At 47.5% G+C, this 21,013-nt stretch overlaps 1 protein-coding gene across 5 annotated transcripts in view; it reads left to right on the top strand.

The window, feature by feature from the left end:
- Positions 1 to 5,084: 5,084 nt before the first annotated feature.
- Positions 5,085 to 21,013, top strand: part of Crtc3 (CREB regulated transcription coactivator 3) — a 103,416-nt gene continuing 87,487 nt past the window's right edge. For 4 of the 5 annotated variants that reach the window (XR_012908338.1, XR_012908340.1, XR_012908339.1 and 1 more), the window contains exons 1-2: positions 5,086 to 5,393; positions 16,173 to 16,271. Coding sequence is in view for 2 of the 5 variants with exons in the window: in XM_075953058.1 (XP_075809173.1) it covers positions 5,262 to 5,393; positions 16,173 to 16,271 (231 nt within the window). In the remaining 3 variants the exon portion in view is untranslated. Of the gene's footprint in view, positions 5,394 to 16,172; positions 16,272 to 21,013 lie in introns of all 5 variants that reach the window. The other variant, XM_075953059.1, reaches the window with a different exon arrangement.

Below are 21,013 nucleotides of genomic sequence, written 5' to 3'. Positions count from 1 at the left end.
CTATGGCAAGGCAGGATAGAGCCAGGCAGGAAATTCAAGCAGAGATACAGGAGAAGAAGGGCAGAGTCTGGGAGATGCCAGCCAGCTGCTAAGGAAGCAAGACCTGTAAAAAAAAATGAGGTAACAAGCCATGAGCCACGTGGCAAACATAAATAAGAAATATGCGTTAATTTAAATGTAAGAGCTAGCTAGTAATAAGTCTGAGCCGTTGGCCAAGCATTTATAATTAATATAGGCTTCTGAGTGGTTATTCAGGAACTGGCGGACAGGAGAGAAACCTCCAAATACAGGTATGTACACGTGAGTGCAGATGCCTAACAAGGCCAGAAGCTTCAGATCCCTCTTGAGCTGGAGTTATACCAATTTTCAGCCGCCTGACTTGGGTGATGGGAACTAAACTCAGATCCTCTCCAAGAGCAGTACAAGTTCTTAACCACTGAGCCATCTCTCTAGTCCCTAGGGATCTGTTCTTAAAGTTTCATTGTATTTATTATGCCCGCATAGAGGTCGGAGGTCATCTTTCAGGAGTTGGTCAGTTCTCTTGTTGTAAGCTTGCACAGCAAAAGCTTTTATCCACTGGTAGGTGCCCAGTAAGGGCTTATTTATTGATTGTTTTTTACAGTGTGTGTGTGTGTGTGTGTGTGTGTGTACGTGCTTCTGCGTGCATACACCCTCACAGACACACCTGTGGGAAGGTCAGAGGAAAACTTGTAAGAGTTGATTCTTTTTCTACCATGTGGATCCTGGGATGGAACTCAAGTTGTTAGGTCTGGTGGCAAGTGCCTGCATTAACTGAGCCACTTTGCTGGCCCCCAGCTGGGACTTTTATCAGGTGAAATAAACGTGACAAAGCATTTTGTGTTGCAATCTGTTACCTGAGACCCTGTGACCATACAGGCAGGTGGTCTACTCAGCATGGACACGCTGCTTAAGGGGTTACCTCCCACCCATTTGTGAGATGATACAAACTTTCTTCCTGCTACTCAGATTGGCAAGCAATGTAAAACTCATGAATTATTAATTTTTGGAATGTCCCACTTAATATTTTTAGACTGTGGTTGATGGTGTGTAATTGAAACCTTGGAAAACGAAACCGTGGGTGAAGGAGTATCCCTCCTCCTGTGTGTTTTCAGAGCTGTTAAGTATCGCTAAGGGTAGTGGCAGCTTTCCTATTCGGCTGGTGGCTTTCTGTTTCGGGAGAGGTAGTGGTTCCTTTGCTGGCTCATTTCTGCAGCCAGGCGCTCAACATCAGAGTCTGTTACCAGCCTTCTTTACTACTTGAACTAGGCTAGAATAGATTCTTAGTTTATTTGGTTTTATTATTTTTAGTTTATATGGTGGGAAAGGGGACATGACTATGTGGACCTGGCTGCCCTCGAACTCACAGCTCTGCCTTCCTGTGCCTCCTGAGTGCTGGGATTAAAGGTGTGTGCCACTTCACCTGTTTAGATGCTTGTTTTGGAGACAGGGTCTCGATATGCAGCCCTGGCTGGCCTGAAACGCAATACATAGATCAGATCTAAATCAGAGAAATCTTCCCGCTTGTGCCTCCCAAGTGTTTTGATTAAAGGTGTGTGCCACCATGCCTAGCTTTTTTTTTCTTTAAGATTTATGTTGGTTACATTTAATTTTGTGTCTATGTGTCCCTGTGTGAGCATGTATACACGAGTGTAGGTGCCTGTGGAAGCCAAAGGTGTTAGATTCCCTGAAGACAGAGTTACATATAATGATATTTTATTTGTGTTTTAATAAATAAAACTTGCCTGAAGATCAGAGTGCAGAGCTAAGCTACTGGAGGCCAGGGAGTGGTGGCACACACCTCTGTTTCCAGGACTCAAGGCCACCCTGGGCTATATAAGATCTGTCAAAAAGAGAAATAGCACACAAAGGTGCTCCCAGTACTCGGGAGTCAAAGGCCTTTAATCCCAGCACCAGGAAGGCAGAGACAAGAGTGATATGGTTGGACAGAGAGAGAGGCATATAAGGCTGGAGGAGACAAGAGCTCACTGCAGTCTGAGGTTTGGTGGAGAGCATTGCAATCCGCAGTCACACGGAGGATAGGATTGCCCCTTTGTTTGTCTGAGCCTTGGTAGAGTCAGGAACCCTCTAGGGGCTTAACTGCTTTGCTTTTCTGATTTTCAGCAGCTTGAACCCCAGTGTCTGTTTATGGGTTTTTATTATTCATGCTCCAGTTACAGAGTCTGTGAACACCCAGTTTGCTGGGTACCAAACGGATCCTCTGGAAGGGTAGCAAGTGCTCTGACCCACTGAACCAACACTCCAGCTGTGTGCACTTGTTTTTTCTTTTCCTTTTTCGTTCTTTTTTTGAGACAGGGTTTTACTACGCAGCCAGAATCACCTCTAACCTGTAGTTTTCCTGCTCTGCCTTCCTCGTGCTGGCTTCTCGGGTATATGACACTATGCCCAGCCTGGCTTCTGTTGTTTGAAACCGGACACAGTGTGACACACAGGCAGAAAATAACACGTAAAGAAAAGGCATGGGTGAGGCCGCAGAGAAGACTCTGTGGTTAGGAGCACTTACGTTTTTGCAGAGGGCCAAGGTTCAGTTCCCAGAACCCACCTGGCAGCTCATGACCAACCATGTGTGACTCCAGTTCCAGGGGATCTGATGCCCTCTTCCAAGGAATCCTACACACACATCCTGCACATAAACTCACGCAAGTACACACATTCACATAGAAATGAAGAAATATAAAACAGGAAAGCATGGTGGATTGGACAGACACAACATATATATAAACCAGTTATAACGAAACAGTCTAGGGGCGGGTAAGATGGCTCTGTGGGTAATGGTGTCATGCCACCAAGCATGGAACCCAAAAGTAGAAGCAAAAAGCTAACTGCCACAAAATCAACTTGGCACACGTGAAACATGCAGGCACAATCGATCGATCAATAAACATCTCAAAAACATCACAGGAAATAAAGTTTCATGTCACGTCTCTAATTTTGTTTTTGTCACAAGATCTTGCATATTCCAGGCTAGCTTCAGTCTCATGATGTAGCCAAGGATGACCGTGGACTCTTTGGTCTCCTGCCTCCGCCTCTCAAGTGCTGGAATTACAGACATGTGCCATGGGCTCATTTTTGTACCGTTTTAAAACATAAAACTTCCTACTCCACACATAGTCACTGTATTAATAAATCATACACAATAAAACATAAAACACAAACAGTAGACCATTATATGTTAATTTTTTTTTTCGAGACAGGGTTTCTCTGTGGTTTTGGAGCTTGTCCTGGAACTAGCTCTGTAGACCAGGCTGGTCTCGAACTCACAGAGATCCACCTGCCTCTGCCTCGCGAGTGCTGGGATTAAAGGCGTGCACCGCCATCGCCCGGCTATATGTTAATTTTGAAGAATGAGCAGTCGTGATAGATGTCAACATGAACACAGTCGTGTTTTATGGACACAAAGAAGAATGAGGATGGGCTTGTTTTATAAACACCAAGCGTAGAAAGAAAAATGACTTTTTAAAAGTTAGTGTGTGTGTGCACGCGCGCGTGTGCACGTGCACGTGGGTTGTGTATGTTTGTGCATGTGCCCAGGTATGTGCTAGCCACAGCCTGAGTGAGTGTGGGGGGGGTCAAAGACCAATTTTCAGGACTTGGTTCTCTCCTTCCACGTCGGTTTGAGGGATCAAACTCGGGTCATCAAGCTCTTACCCGCTGAGTCATTGAGCTGGCCCCAAAATGCCTTTTAAATTTTATTGGCAGTGCTGGATTCACACCAAGGGCCTAGGGCTTGTCATACGAGTGCTCCACAGCGGAACACCATTCCAGGCCCTGTGGAAATGTTTTGATGGTTTAATCATGAGATGCGTGGGCGTTATTAGTTATTTTCTGTGCTTTTCTGCATGTCTCTAATACGCTCTAATTTATAAAACACAGACACACTCAAGCACTCCCTAGGACATCTTGGTGTACAATTACGCTGGAAGCAGCTTCTGGGCTGAAAAGGGGGAAACCTGATTAGGAGATGGGCTTTCTAAAAAAGGCAAACTTGAAGGGGTGGGAGAGATGGCGCAGCAGTTAAGACAATGGTTCTCAACCTGCGGTTCGAGGCCCCTTTGGGGTTGAAGGACAGGGGTTACATATCAGACGTCCTGTACATCAGATATTTACATTATGATTCATAACACTGGCAAAATTACAGCTATGAAGTAGCAATGGAAATAATTTTATGGTTGTGGATCACCACAACATGAGGAACTGTATTAAAGGGTTGCAGTATTAGGAAGGTTGAGAACCTCTATGTTGAGCGTATGCGCCAAGTTTGGTTCCCAGTCTAGGGAGATCGGGCATTTCTGATCTCCGTGGACACTGCATACACATGCACATATCCACACTCATAGTTAAAAATACACGACTCTTAAAGAAAAAAAAAGAACATAGAGCTGGCACCTTCTGAAGCTGGGGTTTTTAAGATACCACAGGGGCATTTACAAAGAATGGGGGCTGTGCCGTTAAGAGGCTGTTGCGACCAACATAGTGTCTCTAGCTGGAGTAAAACAGGAGTTGGGGGTAGAAACTGAGATCCCTGCTTAGGCTGATTTGTTCGTGGTGGTGATGGGGACCTCAGAAGGCCACCAGGAAACTAAACCGGAATGGGTAGGAGGGGGCAACTGTTAGGCTCCGGGCCGGTCCAGTGAGGTCCCTCCAGGTACACTCTGTGGTAAACTCCAAGTGAGGTCGATAAGATTGCACCCGCAAACTCAACCACGCTTGCTTGAAGTGGGTAGGAGTATTGGCACAACCCTGTTCTCAACGAGTCACCTAAATCCAAAGGCCATCCCGAAGCTGGGGCGGTGAGGGCAGCGGTACCCAGCGGCTCCCACACATTGGGGCGGCTTAGCTTTGCTGACGGGATGTAGGTGTGAGGGGGTCAGCGGGCTGGGGACAGGGGGCTCAGTGCTCGATCCGCGCGCGGGAGGCCGGGCTCCGGGGCTGGGAGGACGGACGGGACAGCGGGGGGCCGGGCTCCGGGGCTGGGAGGACGGACGGGACCGCGGGGGGGCCGGGCTCCGGGGCGCCGGGGGCGGGGCCGGCGCGTGGGGGCGGACCTCGGCGCGCTCCGGGCCGCTCGCTAGGCTCTGGGGCCGCGGCGGCTCCTCTGCCGGGTCGCGCCGGAGGACGGGCTTCGGGCGGCGGCTTGGGCGGCCTGCGGAGCGAGCGGGTGGGCCGAGCCGCGGGGCCCTGCGCCTGCCATCTGCTGAGCCCGGTCGCGCGGGGCGCGCGCCATGGCCGCCTCGCCGGGCTCGGGCAGCGCCAACCCGCGGAAGTTCAGCGAGAAGATCGCGCTGCACACGCAGCGGCAGGCCGAGGAGACGCGGGCCTTCGAGCAGCTCATGACCGACCTCACCCTGTCGCGGGTGAGGGCAGGGGCCGGGGCCGGCGCGGGCGGTGCGGGAGGGAGGACGGGCGGGAGGGCGGGCCCGAGAGGCGGGGGAGAGGTCGCCGGGCCGAGGGCGGCGGCGGCGGCGGGGCCGGGCGGGGGCCGCGGTGGGGAGCGGGGCCGGGGCGGCTGCGGCCTCGGCTCCGGGCGGCCTGGCGACACCGAGGGCGGCTCGCGATCTCGGCGGAGGGAACGGCCGAGCCGGGGAGGCGGGCGGCGGGGCCAGGCGGCCTAAGCGGGAAGATGACCCCGAGAGGAAATCGCACGCAGCTCCGAGGCGGGACCGAGGCGCGCCGGGTTCGGGCGGTGCGGCTTCTTGGTGCTCCGGACACCCGCCGCCGGCGAGCCCTTGGCTGTCCGCCTGGAAGGCCTCGGGGACCCGAGGGTCGCACATCCTCCCCGGAGGAAAGCTCGGTGCACGCACGAGTGAATGGACGGCTGGCCCCCGAGTGGCAGAGGGCCTTGGTACCAAGATGTGATTCCGTGACAAGTTTGTGACTTTCCCCTTTTCGCCTCTCGGAGGTGCTTTATGTGGTCCGGTGTATTTTTGTTCAACATCAGATGTTTACGGGGTGCCTAGCGTAGACGGTGACTGAGGAGGGACCCAGAGGAAAGAGTAAGGAGTCATTCGGGACAAACGCCTGGGAAGGCTGGACAACTTTAGCGGAGCTGCAGAGGATGGAGAGAGAGCAGGGGTGTGTGCGGGACCGCAGAGGGTCACTGTGAGTGTGCGGGCAGCCTTGAGGATTCTGAGTGCCGGCCTTGAAGCTGTCAGACGGCCCGAGGCCGAGAAGATGCTGGGGGGTGGGCAGCTGGAAGGAGATGTGAGAACAGATTGCAAACTGGCTGGTTCCCTGCTCCCTGATTTGCAGACATACTATTTTTTGTCCACTATAGTGTTGCGGAACTCAAAAAAAAAAATCTGTTGCCAGGGTTTTGAAATTGAGAGTTTTTTCTTTAAATATACATTTAACACAAACTGAACTAATATAAATTTGTAATGCAAACTAAGTTTACTTATTTTAAAAATCGAGAGACCTGGTAGCAATCTTGCATTCTCGTGTTGCCACCCTCAAGTGGAGTACGAACTCTATTTTTATTTTGCTATAATGCGATCCGCACCATTCACTGTCGCAGCCCCCCACACCGGGGCCATTTGTCATATTTATGCAATGTTTTCTTTTGGTGTAGTTAAGGGAAAAGTGAAATACTTTCTGAGCTTTCATTCCTACTACATCGAAGCAAAAGAAAAAAAGGATAGATAAAGAAGGTTTTAAGAAAAAATTTCCCCGCGTCCTGACTAGCGCTGCCCCTTGCTAACTGGTGTCCACAGGCCTTTACTTTTCTTGATCTTGGTTAGATTGAGTGTGACAGGCTTAGAACACATGGAAGAGAATGTGTGGGTAAAAGCCGCGGATTAATGTAAGGCCCGTTTCGTGGTGTTTAGAGGAGGCATACGTTATGCACAAACCCACGCTCTCTCCGTGTCTGTGTACCTGGCATTGTTCCAGCCACTCATGCGAGTTTTGAGGCCCCTTTAAATCATCCTTCGAGGTGGGATCGTGAGTCGTGCACAGACTCCTTTTATTTTTGTGAGACAAGGTGGCACTCTATAGCCCAGCTGGCTTCTAGCCTGCCATACTTCTTCTTTGGCCTCATAAATGCTGGGTTCGTAGGTGTATGCCATCATGAGTGGTTCAGATTTTAAACATTAAAAGACCTCACAGATCGCTAGTGTTCATTCAATTATTTTTTAAAAAGATTTACTTATTTGTTTATTATGTATACAGTGTTATGCCTGCACACTAGGAGAGGGCACCAGATATCATTAAATTGTAAGCCACCATGTAGGTGCTGGGAATTGAACTCAGGACCTCTAGAAGAACAGCTAGTGCTCTAGACCGCTGAGCCATCTCTCCAGCCCTTAATTATGATTTTACTCGTATATGTTCACACATAAACCTGTGTCTGAAGTTCTTTGGGTACAGCTTCGATACACCTGTAAACCAAAACATTTAGATATACGACATACACTCAGGGTTACAAATGCAATAAAATCAAGTAAAATTTAATTTTATATGACAAATGTTGGTCTGCTGAAGGGAGCTGAGGCTCTCTGTGTGAAAATGTTGACTTAGCAAGCCTGTTCAACTGTGGCTTATGGGCTAATCCAATGGCTATTTTCTGCTAATTACTACAAACGATGCCATTTGCCCTTTACCTGGCACAGGGAATCATTTGCACGTTAATTCTGCATGTGTTCTCTCCTTGCCCAGTCACATGCACAAGTGACAACACCGATTTTGCCCCGGAGGTTTATCTTGTTTTTCATTTTAAAGGATTATTTTTCTCTAAGAAATCACGGAACGGAACACTTCTCATAAAGAACTCCTAGAACCTCAACTGTGTGAATTATGTTCTCATTTGGAAAACAATCCATTTGGTCCATAGGAGGCTATTGGACGGCTGCTGTACTGTCTTTCCTTGGGGCTTAGAGCAGGCATGTGATTGATGGGCAGACATTGAAACTGATCTAGGTGTCCTTTCTTCTCGAGACAGTGTCAGAGTTCAGATTCTCAGTCTTTCAGGGTTGAACTTGAACCAGGTAGGTAGGATGCTCCTCCTCTTGGGTTGCAGCCCCACAGAGGTCTCGTATCTGATATTTACATTACAGTTCATAGCAGTAGAAAAATTGCAGGTATGAAGTAACAAGGAAATATGTTATGGCTGGGGTCAGCACAGCATGAGGAACTAAAGGGTCGCAGTCTTGGGAAGGGTGAGAGCCACTGCTCTCTATTTTGGAGATTTTTTTTCTTTCCAGCTTTAGTTGTTCAGCTTCAACAGGAAGCAATGTGAAAAGTTTGGTTTGGTTGGTTTTGGTTTTCGAGACTGGATGGACTTCTCTGTGTAGCCCTGGCTGTCCTAGAACTTGCTCTGTAGACCAGGCTGGCCTCGGACTTAGAGCTTCTCTGGCCTCAGCCTCCCTAGTCCTTGGATCAAAGGCCACCATACCTGACTAGAGTTTTGATAAGGGAGGACTTGGAGGATTTGTTTGTGGTGGTCCTGGGGTTGCCTGGTGAGGAGGAGGAAAGTGGAGGCAGCATCTGCCTGAGAAGAGCGCTGTGTTGTTCATTCGTCCGTGTGATGTTTGTGAGTTGTGTGCTACCGGTGTGCTAATGGACTGTTTGTGATGTGTGTGTACGATGCGGGTAAAGAGTCTCCTTGGTGTGCTCACAAATGCTGTGACTGCAGTGTGTGCCTGGGTTTTTATGGTTATTTGGGATGCCGTAGTGGACAAGCAACAGAGCCTTCTGGTGGACGTTAGGCTCTAGAGAGGAAGACTTCTAAGAAGTAAAGACCCATCTGGGCGAATGTTATAGAAAGGAAGCAGCTGGGGCTCTGGGCATGTGTGGTAGAAAGTCCATGCCACTTCTGACGGCCTGAAGGGTCGGTGGGTACGGGGAAGGAAGGTGGGGATATGTGTGTGGGAGGGGAATGTGCTTCAGGCAGAGTCCTAAGGTCCAGCAGGAGGATTAGAAGAGAGAGGGAGGTGCTGGAGACTTCACAGGGATCGGGTTGTAGAGAAGGGATTTGGGAGTGATCCTGAGAACAATAGTAGGCCAGTGGTAGAGGCTGAACCTGGATTGATTTGCATCTTCAAAGGATCCCTCCAGCTCCAGAGCTGCAGCTAGACTCTAGGAGGCCACAGTGGAGAAGCCGGATCAAGGCTGCCACAGCAAACTCAGGCAGGGGGTCAATGGCATTGACTAGGGCAGTGGTGTGTGTGTGTGTGTGTGTGTGTGTGTGTGTGTGTGTGTGGTGGTGGTGGTGGTGAACAGATCAATACTTAGAAAGTGTGAGGAGCTTTGGAGAAGTGAGGACGGTGAGCAGAGAGGGTCCAGATGATTCCCAGCTTCAAGCTCCAGGCACCTCAGGTCCTTCGGGAGAAAACTCTGGCCGGAGTAGGGCGTGGCTGTGGAAGAGATGCTGAGTTTGAGGGACCTGCGAGCTAGGCACTGAAAGCATGTTCCAGCCGGCATTGGTTTGTGCGGACCTGGGGCTCAGGAAGGAAGGCTGGGTGTTGGTACAAATTTGGGGCTCTTTGGAGTTTAGCCACAGGAAATTCGACGGCTTGGGAAGAGTTTAGAGGCCACATACTGCAGGGAGGGCGTTGTAGTTCAGGTGGTCGAGTGCCTGTGTTGAGCCCAGAGTTTGGTCCCTGGCATAAACCAGCTGAGGTGGCTCAACCTGGAATCCCAGCACTTGGGAAGTTGAGGCAGGAGGATGAGAAATGTAGCCATTCTTAGTTAGCTACATAGGAAGTTTGAGGTCAGCCTACCCTATCTCAAAGAAAAGACCCCCTCCACACACAAACTACAGACTGTCGGCCCACACCCTGGTTTTAGCTCTCTGACATATTTTTATTTTGTTTTCTTGATCCAAAATATGTGTGTGTGTATGTGTGTGTGTGTAACTGTCTGTGTCTGTGTGCTTGTATCTGTTTAATGAGGGCCAGCAGTAAGCACTGGGATTGTACGTTAAAGTCTAGCCTCTGAATTTTGGAAAATGAGATTACTTAGCAACACCCTTCTCTCATTTCTTTCTTTTTCCATTAAAAATATTTATTTACATTTTATTTTATGTATGTGAGTGTTTTGCCTGCATGTATGAAAGTGAACCACATGGGTGTCTGGTGCTCACAAGGCCAGACGAGGGTGCTGGATCCCCTGGAACTGTAGTTAGGGATGGTTGTGAGCTGTCCGGTGGGTGCTGGGAGTCCAACCTGTCCTCTGCAAGAGCAGGAAGTGCTCTTCTGAGCAATCTCTTTAGCTCCTCTCTTTACAATTATTCTCTTTGCACGGGGGTGGTGGTGGTGGTGGTGGTATATCTGTGCCCATGCTTGTGGAGGTCGGAGGACAATGGGTAGGAGTCACTTCTCTTCTTCCACGTATGTGTCCTGAGGGTCACACATGTCATCAGGCCTGACAGCAAGTGCATTTGCCGGCTGAGTCATCTCACTGTCCTTTCCGTCATATTTTGGAAAGCCTGACAGCAATAGTCTAGTGATGCCCCAGGACTATGGTGATGCTATAGAACATGTATGTGGTCTTCAGCGTGCCCCAGTCCCCACCATCTCTGTGGCGTGTCTCATGATGCTTCAGATTGCCTTACTGACTTAGCTTCCCTCTATCAGATTCGAATTTGTCCCCTGCTATTAAGTGAAGTGTGAAGAGGGCCTAGAAGCCAAAGCCCCTACCGTCTACAGGGGAGAGAGAGGATGAGGTGCCACCAAAGACTGAAGGGCGGCTAGGACGTCAGGAGGAAAGCCAGTGGGCTTGCTGTGCAGAGCAGGGGATGTCCACCCACGGAGTCGGTGCTGCTGTCCCGATAAGGACATCATGTCCTTTGGTCTGGTTGCGTGCAGGCCATCAGTCACCACTGCATGTGCAGGAAGTGGATTGGGAGGCTTGGAGAGACAGGAACAGAGAGGGAGACTTGGAAGCTCCAGGGTGCTTGGCTGGGAAGGGCAGCTTGTATGGAGAAACCTTAGGAGAAACTCAGCTCTGCACCAACATCGATTTGCCTTGAATAGTTGGAAAAAAACATTGTTTTCTGTTTCGTTTTTGTTTTTCTTTTTTTTAAGACAAGGTCTCATATAGCTGTAATAGTGGCCTCAGACTCACTGTGTTGTCAAAAATGACCTTGAACTCCTGCTCCCCCCCCCCCCCCCGCCTCCAAATCTAGAACGTTAGGATTACAGGTGTGTGCCAGCGTTCCTAGTTTATACAGCACTAAGGAGTGTACATGGGGACGCGAGCCTACTGGGCCCTCTCCCCGCTGAGCCGCACCCCCAGCTTAGTCCATGCCTGGTCTTTCTGTTAAAACAAGCAATGGGTAGGTATGCTGCAGAGTGGCCAGGCCTCTGAGCCAAGAGCAGAGAAGAAGCCTGCAGAGATTAGGGTTGGGCTGAATCCCAGGGCTCCGTGACAGGCAGCCGCTGCTCTCTTCCTTGCTGTCACAGACAGTCTTCAAAACGGCCTTGTGGTTTATCTGACTGGATTTTCCGTCTTTTGGTAGACGGGTAAACTGAGGCTTATCAAAGTTTCCGTACGAGGCTGGGAAGGGCAGGGGAGGACTGAATCTGGGGGTCACACTGGATGTCTGTGCAGTCAGATCTTTTCCCCTAGTAGAGGGGTGTGTGTGTGTGTCCGTCTGTCTGTCTGTTTTTGCACTCTGTCACATTTACTGATGTCTTTCCTCCTGGGATTGAAGCTAAGGATTCACACGTGCTAGGCCCTGCCACTCAGCCATTACCTCCACCCTAGGTCTTTTTCACAACAGCACACTGGGTACTATAGCTTTATAATAGATCTTGAACTATTAACTTAAATCTTGTAACTTAGTCCTTCTTAAAATTACTCTGGGGGCTGGAGAAATGGCTCAGTGGTTAAGAGCATGCGCTCCCTTTTTAGGGGATCCAAGTTTGGTTTCCAGCACCCACAGCTCATAACTGGCTGTAACTCCGATCCCAGGGGACCCAGTGATCCTTTGGACTCTGTATGTGTCTGTACTCATGTGTGTGCATTCCCCTACACAGACATACACATAGACACGTAATTAAAAATAGAATAAATCTTTAAGAAATGTCTCCTGCTGAGCTGGGTCATTGTACTTTCATAAATTTTAGAATTATCTTGTCAATCTATAAAAACAAGACTTGGCTGGGAATTTTCACTTTTATTTTTGTTTGGTCCTGGAGATTGAGCCCTGGTCCATTGGTACCCTGAGCTGTGCTCTGCCGCTGAGCTATGCTCCCAGCTCCCTGCTGGGATTTTGATTAGGATATTGTGTTGGCTATTGTGAGACTTTTCCAGAAAAGAATTAGAGCAGATTCTATCTCATTTATACAGGCGTTAGAAGAAATTCTACCACAGTGTGTGACCTCAGGCCGGGTCTTGCTAATGAGAGTTTCAGTGTAAGGTAGATAAGGAGGATGGATGAAAGGGCCAGGAATTGATGGCGAATAGTAGCTGATCCTTAGCCGGAGTGGTGGATAACAGGGTTTATTGAGGTCTGGGACAAACCAAACAATCCAGATCCTGGGTGAGGAGCAGGCAGTGTTGTCATGCAAGGCTATGGTTTAGGGCTAGTGAAATGCCCATGCAGTAAAGGTGCTTGCTGGCAGCCCTGCTGACGTGAATCCACCAGGCTCCAGGACCCACACGGGGGAAGGAGAGGATCAACTCTTAGCCATTGCTTTCTGACTTGTGCCCACACGAATGCACAACTATGCATTCAAAACGCACGAGCCTGCACACACACACACACACACACCTAGTGTTGTTTGTTCTTGCAGTCTTCCAAGTTCTAAAACTGAAATAGAAAATACTGAACAAGTCAGAACTCCCTGTAGGCTGCCAGTCTGTGACCTCTGCCTTAGTCTGCTCTGCTTGAGTCCTTATTCCCATCATCTGGAAGCACGGAGGTGTTGAATTCAGTCTCAAGTTTCTTTCTAGTTTAATGATTCAAAATTTCAAAAGAAGCCGGGCGGTGGTGGCGCACGCCTTTAATCCCAGCACTCGGGAGGCAGAGGCAGGAGGATCTCTGTGAGTTCGAGACCAGCCTGGTCTACAAGGGCTTGTTCCAGGACAGGCTCCAAAACCACAGAGAAACCCTGTCTTGAAAAACCAAAAAAAAAAAGAGTAAAAATAAAATTTCAAAAGAAGAAAGTGTCAAAATAAAGGAAAGTCTTTAGACGTAGCTGAGACCATCTACGGAAATAGTAGCCAGGTCTCTATAGTTCACATAACACCATTGTATTTTTTATATTTATCCTTATATCCTTTGTGAAGGGCACGGGATGACTCGGCTAACCACATGAGAGCTCACTCTGGTGTCACACAGTCTTTGAAGGCTCTGGAGACAGGCTCTCCAGAGGGCGGGCAGTCGTGGGGTGGGGTCCTTTGCGGTGGCCTTAAGTACAGTTGAAGGCAGGTGCCTAGCTAGATTTGTAATTGAGCCTGGCTGAAGTGTTGAGGCTTTGGGTAAGGGTTGAAGCCTTTGTGGGACCTCTCAGGAGGGAAGAGCGTTGGCATGTGTGTACCTTCATAGGCTGGCATGGTATCTAACACACAATTATGTTTTTATGTAAATGAAGCAGTGGATTGAGTGAATCTTTGAAGAAAGAATGACAGACTTTAGATCAAGGAAATCAAGAATCTTGTCTGAGCATTTCAAGGATTGCCAGTTAAATGCTTCTCGCAAGTGCATTTAGAATGTTAAATGGAAAGCTGGCTTTATTCTTAAACTTGGCTCATAGGCAGAAATAGCTTACCGAGTCTTCAAATTTGACTATGAGATCTGAGTTTTGATTAATATATATAACATATAGTTAATATGTCTCCCTACACACAGCATGTTTGAGAAATCAAGTACTGTGAGTATAAGGAAGTTAAAGACACCCAAGGACTTCGTATGCCTTTAAAATTTACAAAAAATATGTGTACTTATTTTTGAATATACATGCTATATTAAGGAATATTATCACCTCAGGGAGTTCACTTAGGATGCTAAGGGTAGTGGAGGAGCAGTGATGAACCAGGCTGTCTCAGTAATCATAGAAGCAGTTGGATAGATAGACGATGGTTTCACTGGTCATCTCTAGTTTTTCAGTATCTAAGCTTTCCTAGTGAGTGTTAATAAATCAGAGATTCGTAGCTCCACAGTGTTCTGTAGTAGAATCATTGAATTTTTTGTCATAATTTCCTTACTACCACACTTACAGAATGTTTACAGTGTGTTAGATAATTTTTGGTAATTAATTTTAAAATTTATGCCGGGCGGTGGTGGCGCATGCCTTTAATCCCAGCACTTGGGAGGCAGAGGCAGGCGGATCTCTGTGAGTTCAAGACCAGCCTGGTCTACAGAGCTAGTTCCAGGACAGGCTCCAAAGCCACAGAGAAACCCTGTCTCGAAAAACCAAAAAAAAAAATTTTTTTAAATTTATGTCTGTGTGCACCTGTGCGCGTTTATGTGTGTGGAAGTGCTCTCGGAGGCCCGAGATCTAGAATGGCAGGATTTTGTGAGCTGCCTGATGGAGGTCTAAACTGGATCCTCTGTAAGAGCAATGTGTTTCTTAACTACTGAGTCATTGCTCCGGCTCCTACACTGTATCAGATATTTTAAATAATAATAATAATACATAGTATGATCGCTCAGGAAGAAATGGGAAGCAGGAATAGGATGTGGGTTTTGTGTAAAGTAGCTGCGCTTGGGCTTGGGCAGGGCATTGAACACTGGATCTGAGTCCCCTGTCTGTAAATGCGGGGCTGTGGAGAAATCCCAGGGTGAAGTGGACCAGTGCTGAGGCCAACACCTGGCCTGCCCTAAGGGCTCAGGTCTGGTATACTCTATTGTGTAAGCAGAGGACAGAGTAGAAATTAGAGGAAGGGTAGAAATCCGCCTCAGGGATTTCTCTCTGACCCTCCTTCCGTGTATGAATTATAATCGCTGAGGGTTACATAATACTCAGTGTATTGTTTCAGAAGCAGGGCTCATGAGAACTGGGACAGTTGACTGCCCTCTGAGAGTAGATAAGAACGAAACTGCTGAATCCGTAGGAAACTGCTTGATGCCTGTTTGCCTGACTCTTCATTAAATATCTTTATTATAAATTCGTGTGTGTGTGTGTGCGCGCGCATGCACACGTGGCACATGTGTGGAGGTCAGAGGACAGCTTGCTGGAGTTGGTTCTCGTCTTCCACCATGCGATCCTGGGGATCAAACTCAGACCATCAGGCTCCGTGACAAACTCCCCCACCTATTAAGTTATCTAATCAGCCTGACATGACCTCCTTTAGTAAGTCCGTATCTAGAGATTAATAATTACTCCTTAGGATGAGCTCTGATGGTTTCAGGAAAATAAAACTAAAAATTATACACACGCACGTATACACACAATTGTGTAACGGTCTAGAAAAGGCTCATGATGGAAGCATGTAAGATGGTACCTGTTTTGGCTGAGTGTGGTGGTGCACACTTGCTATCCCAGGACTTAGGAAGGAGATGTGGCTGTGGGGGTGGGGATATTGGGAGTTCAAGGCCAACCTTTGCTATGTAGTGAGTTTGAGGCTAACCTGACTATATGAGACTTAAAAAAAAAAGAAAAGTAAGAAAGAAAGAAAAAAGAACAAGTGAACAACCCCTCCAACAAGTCATATCTATGCTGTGATTCCCCATTCACATATGACACATAAATGCACATGGGATCGGGAAGTCTGGAGAAGGAAAGGAAAACAATGTTTCTGATTTTTAGATAGCTTAATTTCCTTTTAGAAATGTTTTTTATTGTTAAATATTGTGTCTGTATGCCTATACATCATTGTGTGTAGGACTTCTGAAATATTCTTAAATTCTTTCTAAAACTCATAAAGAAATTAAAAAAAAAAACAAAACCAAAAAACAGAAAGCCAGACTATGGTGGTGCACGCCTTCTAAGTAATCACCACTTAGAAGGTAGAGGCAGGAGACAGAGTGAGCCTGAGGCCATGCTAGGTTGTGTGAGACCATCCATCTCTCCAAACAAAACCCAAAGGAAACAGACCCCAGAGAGCTCTGGAAACCTGAAGATGATGGTCATTTAAATAGAAAAGGAAATCCAAACTAGGACTTCTTTTTTGAAGCATTCTACAAAACACTGTGCTTGGATGTCTCTTTCAGATTTTGCTAAACCTTCTTGAAATCTCTCTGTTTCCAGGTTCAGTTTCAGAAGCTTCAGCAGCTGCGCCTGACCCAGTACCACGGGGGATCCCTGCCTAACGTGAGCCAGCTGCGGAACAGCACCTCCGAGTTCCAGGTACCCCACTCGCCTGCTTTTGTGAAGGGTGTGTACAGAGACAGAGATAAGCCCCGGGAAGATTAGCTCTTTGGAGAAGAGCCTGTGCCCAAGTGCAGCTCAGCCTTCTGGGAAGTCCAGCCGTGCGTTCTTTCCTGGTGGCTGCCGGTGGAGGTGTTGTGACTTCACAGCAGGCAGAGGCCGAGCATCCGCTTGAAATGTGTGAAGAGAACTGGCTTAGCATGTACCGGGCTCTGGGTCCCATCCTCAGCGTCACCAGAAAACAAAACACAGAACACCCCAAACTAACTTGAGCCACAAGTTTAAGTTAGCGTTTTCTAGTACCCACACTAAAGGAAAATAACCCGGTGAAATTAAGTTTAATATAATTTAAACAGTAGGGATTTATTTTAAAACTTACTGTTATTGTATGGATGTATGATGTGTGTATGTGTGTAGACATGGCCTGTGCCACAGCATGTGTGTGGAGGTCAGAGGAAAACTTTGTTATTTTTTGAGACAGGGTCTCTCTGTATAGTTATGGTTGTTCTGGAACTCACTCTGTACACCAGGCTGGCCTTGAATTTAGAGATCCACCGGCTTCTGCTTCCTGAACACTGGGATTAAAGGTGTGCGCCACCATGCCCAGCTTCAGAGCACAGCTTTCAAGGGTCAGCTGTCTCTTACCGTGCTCTGAATAGAACTCAGTCATCAAGTGCTCTTGCTGGCCATCACTAGGGTTTCTGAGATACGGTCTGTACAGCTCTGGCTGCTCTGAACTTGCTGTGTAGACCAAGGCGGCTTCAGATGTCCGTTCCTCCTGCCTGTGGCTCCTGAGTGCTGAGAATACAGGTATCTCACAACATCTGGCTTGTTGTTCTGTTTTCTTCCTTTCTCTTTTCTTTCTTCCTTTTCTTCTTTTCTTCCTTTCTTCCTCCTTCCCTCTCTGCTTCCCTCCCTTCCTCTCTCCCTCCTTCCTTCCTTCCTTCCTTCCTTCCTTCCTTCCTTCCTTCCCTCCCTCCTTCCACTTTCTGTTTTTGTTCTTTTGAGAAAGGGTCTTACTGGTCTTGAGCAGCTAAGCTATGTACCTGAGGATAACTTTGAACTTCTCATACTCCTGCCTCTGTTTCCAAAGTGCTGGGATTGTTGGGTTATTGGGAATGGGACCTAAGACTTGTTAAAATACTGTGCTAGGCAAACTCCACCAGCTGAGCTACATCTTCAGCCCTGGTCTTAAGTTCTTGCTTTTCTTACTGTAGCTCTCTAAGACCTGGGATCATAGGCATGTGCCAGCATGCCTAGCCTTATTTAAATAATTTGAATACTTATTTAACCCAAGAAATACCACAATACCATCACAACATATAATCTACATAGAAAACATAAGAGAGTCCCCATATTGTTTTGTGCTGTTGTGTTTTTTACACTTAAAGCTTGTCTCAGTCTCAACTACGCCTGTCACCAGATTCATGTGACTAATGACGGCCTCACTGGGCAGGTGGGCCAGACACATAGATAACAGTCTTGCTGCGCTGAGATTAGTGCTGATTTAGGCACCATAGTCATTTACCAGAAGAGCCTTACTTAAAACAATGTGGAATTAGTGTTCCAGACAATAGTGTAGGGTGCTGTAGTTAAGATCTGAGTTAGACCTATTTTGATGTCCTACCCACAGAGAAGTTAGAAGCCTGACATTTTTAATTAAACAAGTTAGGATTTGATGTTAAAGGTGATACATAAACTTTGTGATAATAACTCCATGCCTTCGGATGCCCTTCTATCTTATTTTTGTGATGTGTGTATGTGGTGTGTATAATGTTAGTGGTATCTGTGTTTGTGTGCATATGTGGTATGCATGTAATCTGTGTGGTGTGTGTGTGTGTGGTTTATGTGTGTGAGCTCAGTAATGTTGGGGTCATGGCACCCAAAGCTGTTGTTAGCTTTTTACACGAATGTTGGGGGTTCGAGCTCAGGTTCTCATGCTTGCAGAGAATGTGTTCTCACCCAGCTGTCTTCTGAGCCCCACCTCCCTTCCCTGTTAAAGCTGACTCTTCTTTGTCGAGAAACTAAGTTCGTTGTTTTTATGATACCCTAAGTATTGTGGAGCATTTTGGATCTCTGGCTTTTAAAACTCTGTGTGTGTGTTGTGTATGTTTGTACGGGCACAAGCCTGTCATGGCGTCCATGTGAGGGTCAAAGGGCAACCTCAGTTGTTAGTCCTCACCCTCGGTCTTTTTGCTGCTGTGTACACCAGGCTAGCTGTCTTGCAAGATTTTGGAGATTCTTCTGTTTCTCCTACTTCTCTCTAGGAGTACTGGGCTCACAGATGTGTGCTGTCATGTTCAGCCATATGTGAATTCTGAGGGCCTGAACGCAAGTCGTCTGATTGCCTGGCAAATGCTTTATCCCCTGAGCCATTCCCTAGCCCAGATTCTGGATTTTTAAGTTAAGAATGCTCAACCAGTTACATTTTTGCTAATATTTGAGAAAACTGGGATCTGTGGTACTTCTGTATTTAAGCATACAGATTAAGAACATTTTTTAGCATCTGCTGCTATTGCAGAGGGTCCAAGTTCAGTTTTCGGCACCCTGTCAGGAAGTCTAGTGTCAGAGGATCTGATTCCTCTTCTGGTCTCTGTGAGCACCTGCAAACACATGGTGCACATTCATACACTCAGGCACACGTATGTAGACCTAAAAATAAATACATCTTTCTAAAAAGTACTGTTTGAGATTTGGGGAGACACTACTGTTTGAGATTTGGGGAGACACTACTGTTTGAGATTTGGGGAGACACTACTGTTTGAGATTTGGGGAGACACTACTGTTTGAGATTTGGGGAGACACTACAGCAGATAAAGTGTTTGCTGTAAGTGTGAACACTAGAGGTGGCATCTCTAGAAGCTGCAGAAAAGCTGGGCACCTGTGGCGGCCACCAGAAATGACGGCACTGAGGAAACAGAGGTGGCTAGCCACACCGGCTGTGCTTGGTGTCCTCGCACCTCAGCAGAGACCCGGCCTCAGTGGAGTCAGCTCCAGGCCTTCACCTACGCCTGCACCCCCACCCGCAACCACGTGTGTCTGCACACACGTATAAAATGTGTTTTTATTTGCTTTTTGGCATATAGCCCAGGCTGGCGTCCAGCTCTCTGTCCTCTTGTCTCTATCCTCCTGCCTTGGCCTCTAAGTGTTGGACTTAGAGGTCTGGTCCCCATGTACTAATTTGGGGTAAGGATGCAGCTCAGTTGGTCGAGCACCTGACCGCATACACAAGGCCCTGGCCTGGGTTTCCAGAACAACATGAGCAGGAGGATTAGAAGTTCAAAGTCATCCTTGACTATAGAGTAAGTTTGAGGCCAGCTGGGATTAGTGAGACCCTGCCTTGAGAGAACCCTAAAGAACATTTTTGACTTTTGTGACCTGACCTTGTTGACGGTCACGGGCAATTATTTTGTAGTGCAGCTTTCTTTTAACACTTCTGGGGCTTGGATTGAACCCAGGGCTTCTCAGATGGTGAGTCTGTAGGAATCGCTCAGAAGTGATGGTTGGATCCCATCAGGCATGTGATTCCAGTTTGTCCTGTGACTGTGGCTTTGCCCTTACCAGCTCAGTTGGTCTTTCAGGGTTCCTGCTCTGAAGCTGCTCTTTCTCCTTTGTAATGAACCCTGACTGTTCTTACCCAGCTACCTTAAGTCTTTACTAAACTGCATTAAACTTTGCATTATAAACACACATGCATAAAACAAATACATATAAATATATTTATTGACATATATTTATAGTATATCTGTGTGTGATTTTAAGAATTCCCGTTTTTGCTGAATAGGTTATGATCTGTAACTGTTACTTTTATTTTGATGACTGTATGATCACTCATTAGGTTAGTAGGAACCTTCTTCCAAATAGCAAATTCTATAACAAATTGATGTAAAAACAGGTCTTGGGGCATAGGTTTTCTTCTGATACTTTTTTTGAGATGTAACTGAGTCTTTAGAAAGATAGCTCTATGTTATGGAACCACCATAACAACCACTGAGGTATTGGATGGTTTCCTCACACAGAGTGGCTGTGTCCCTTGGTGGTCACTTTCCGTGGTCCCCACAGAGTACCCTGTGAATGGAATCCAAAGGATGTGGTCTTCTGGCTCTGGGTTGCCTTTAACCGGTCACACTGGAGCCCCATCCGTGTTGTAGCACGCGCTCGTTTTCCTGTAAGCTGGGACAAAGTGCCACCCCGCTGTGGCTTACACCAGCAGGAAGTCACTTTCTCACAGGTCTTAGTCTGGGAGTGTGAAATCACGGATCATCAGGCCGCGCTCCCACTGAATGCTCCCCTAGTCTGGGAGTGTGAAATCACGGATCATCAGGGCCGCGCTCCCACTGAATGCTCCCTGGCTTTTTGGGTAGTGCTGTAACTGCCATCTGTGGCTTTGCTGTCATGTGACCTTCCCATGTATGTGTGACTTAACCCCTTCTCCCCACTCTTGTAACGACACCAGGCTTGGATGTCGGCCGTGTTACTCTAGTGTGACCACCATCTGAACTGATGAATGATGTGCAAAGATCCTGCTTTTTTTCTTTCATTTAACCCCTTCCTCTTTTTCTTTCTCCCTTCTTTTGAGACGATGTTCTTATCCTACTACCCAGGTTGGCCTAGAAAAACACTGTTAGAGTGGCCTCTAACTTGGAGCAGTCCTCCTGCCTCAGCCTCCTGAATGCTGAAATTACAGGTCCACGGCATCCAGCTGTGTGTGCAGCTGTGCT

This window comes from Microtus pennsylvanicus, chromosome 18, assembly GCF_037038515.1.
Source record: "Microtus pennsylvanicus isolate mMicPen1 chromosome 18, mMicPen1.hap1, whole genome shotgun sequence".
Lineage (NCBI taxonomy): Eukaryota > Metazoa > Chordata > Mammalia > Rodentia > Cricetidae > Microtus > Microtus pennsylvanicus.
This window is presented reverse-complemented; position numbering and strand designations above follow the sequence as displayed.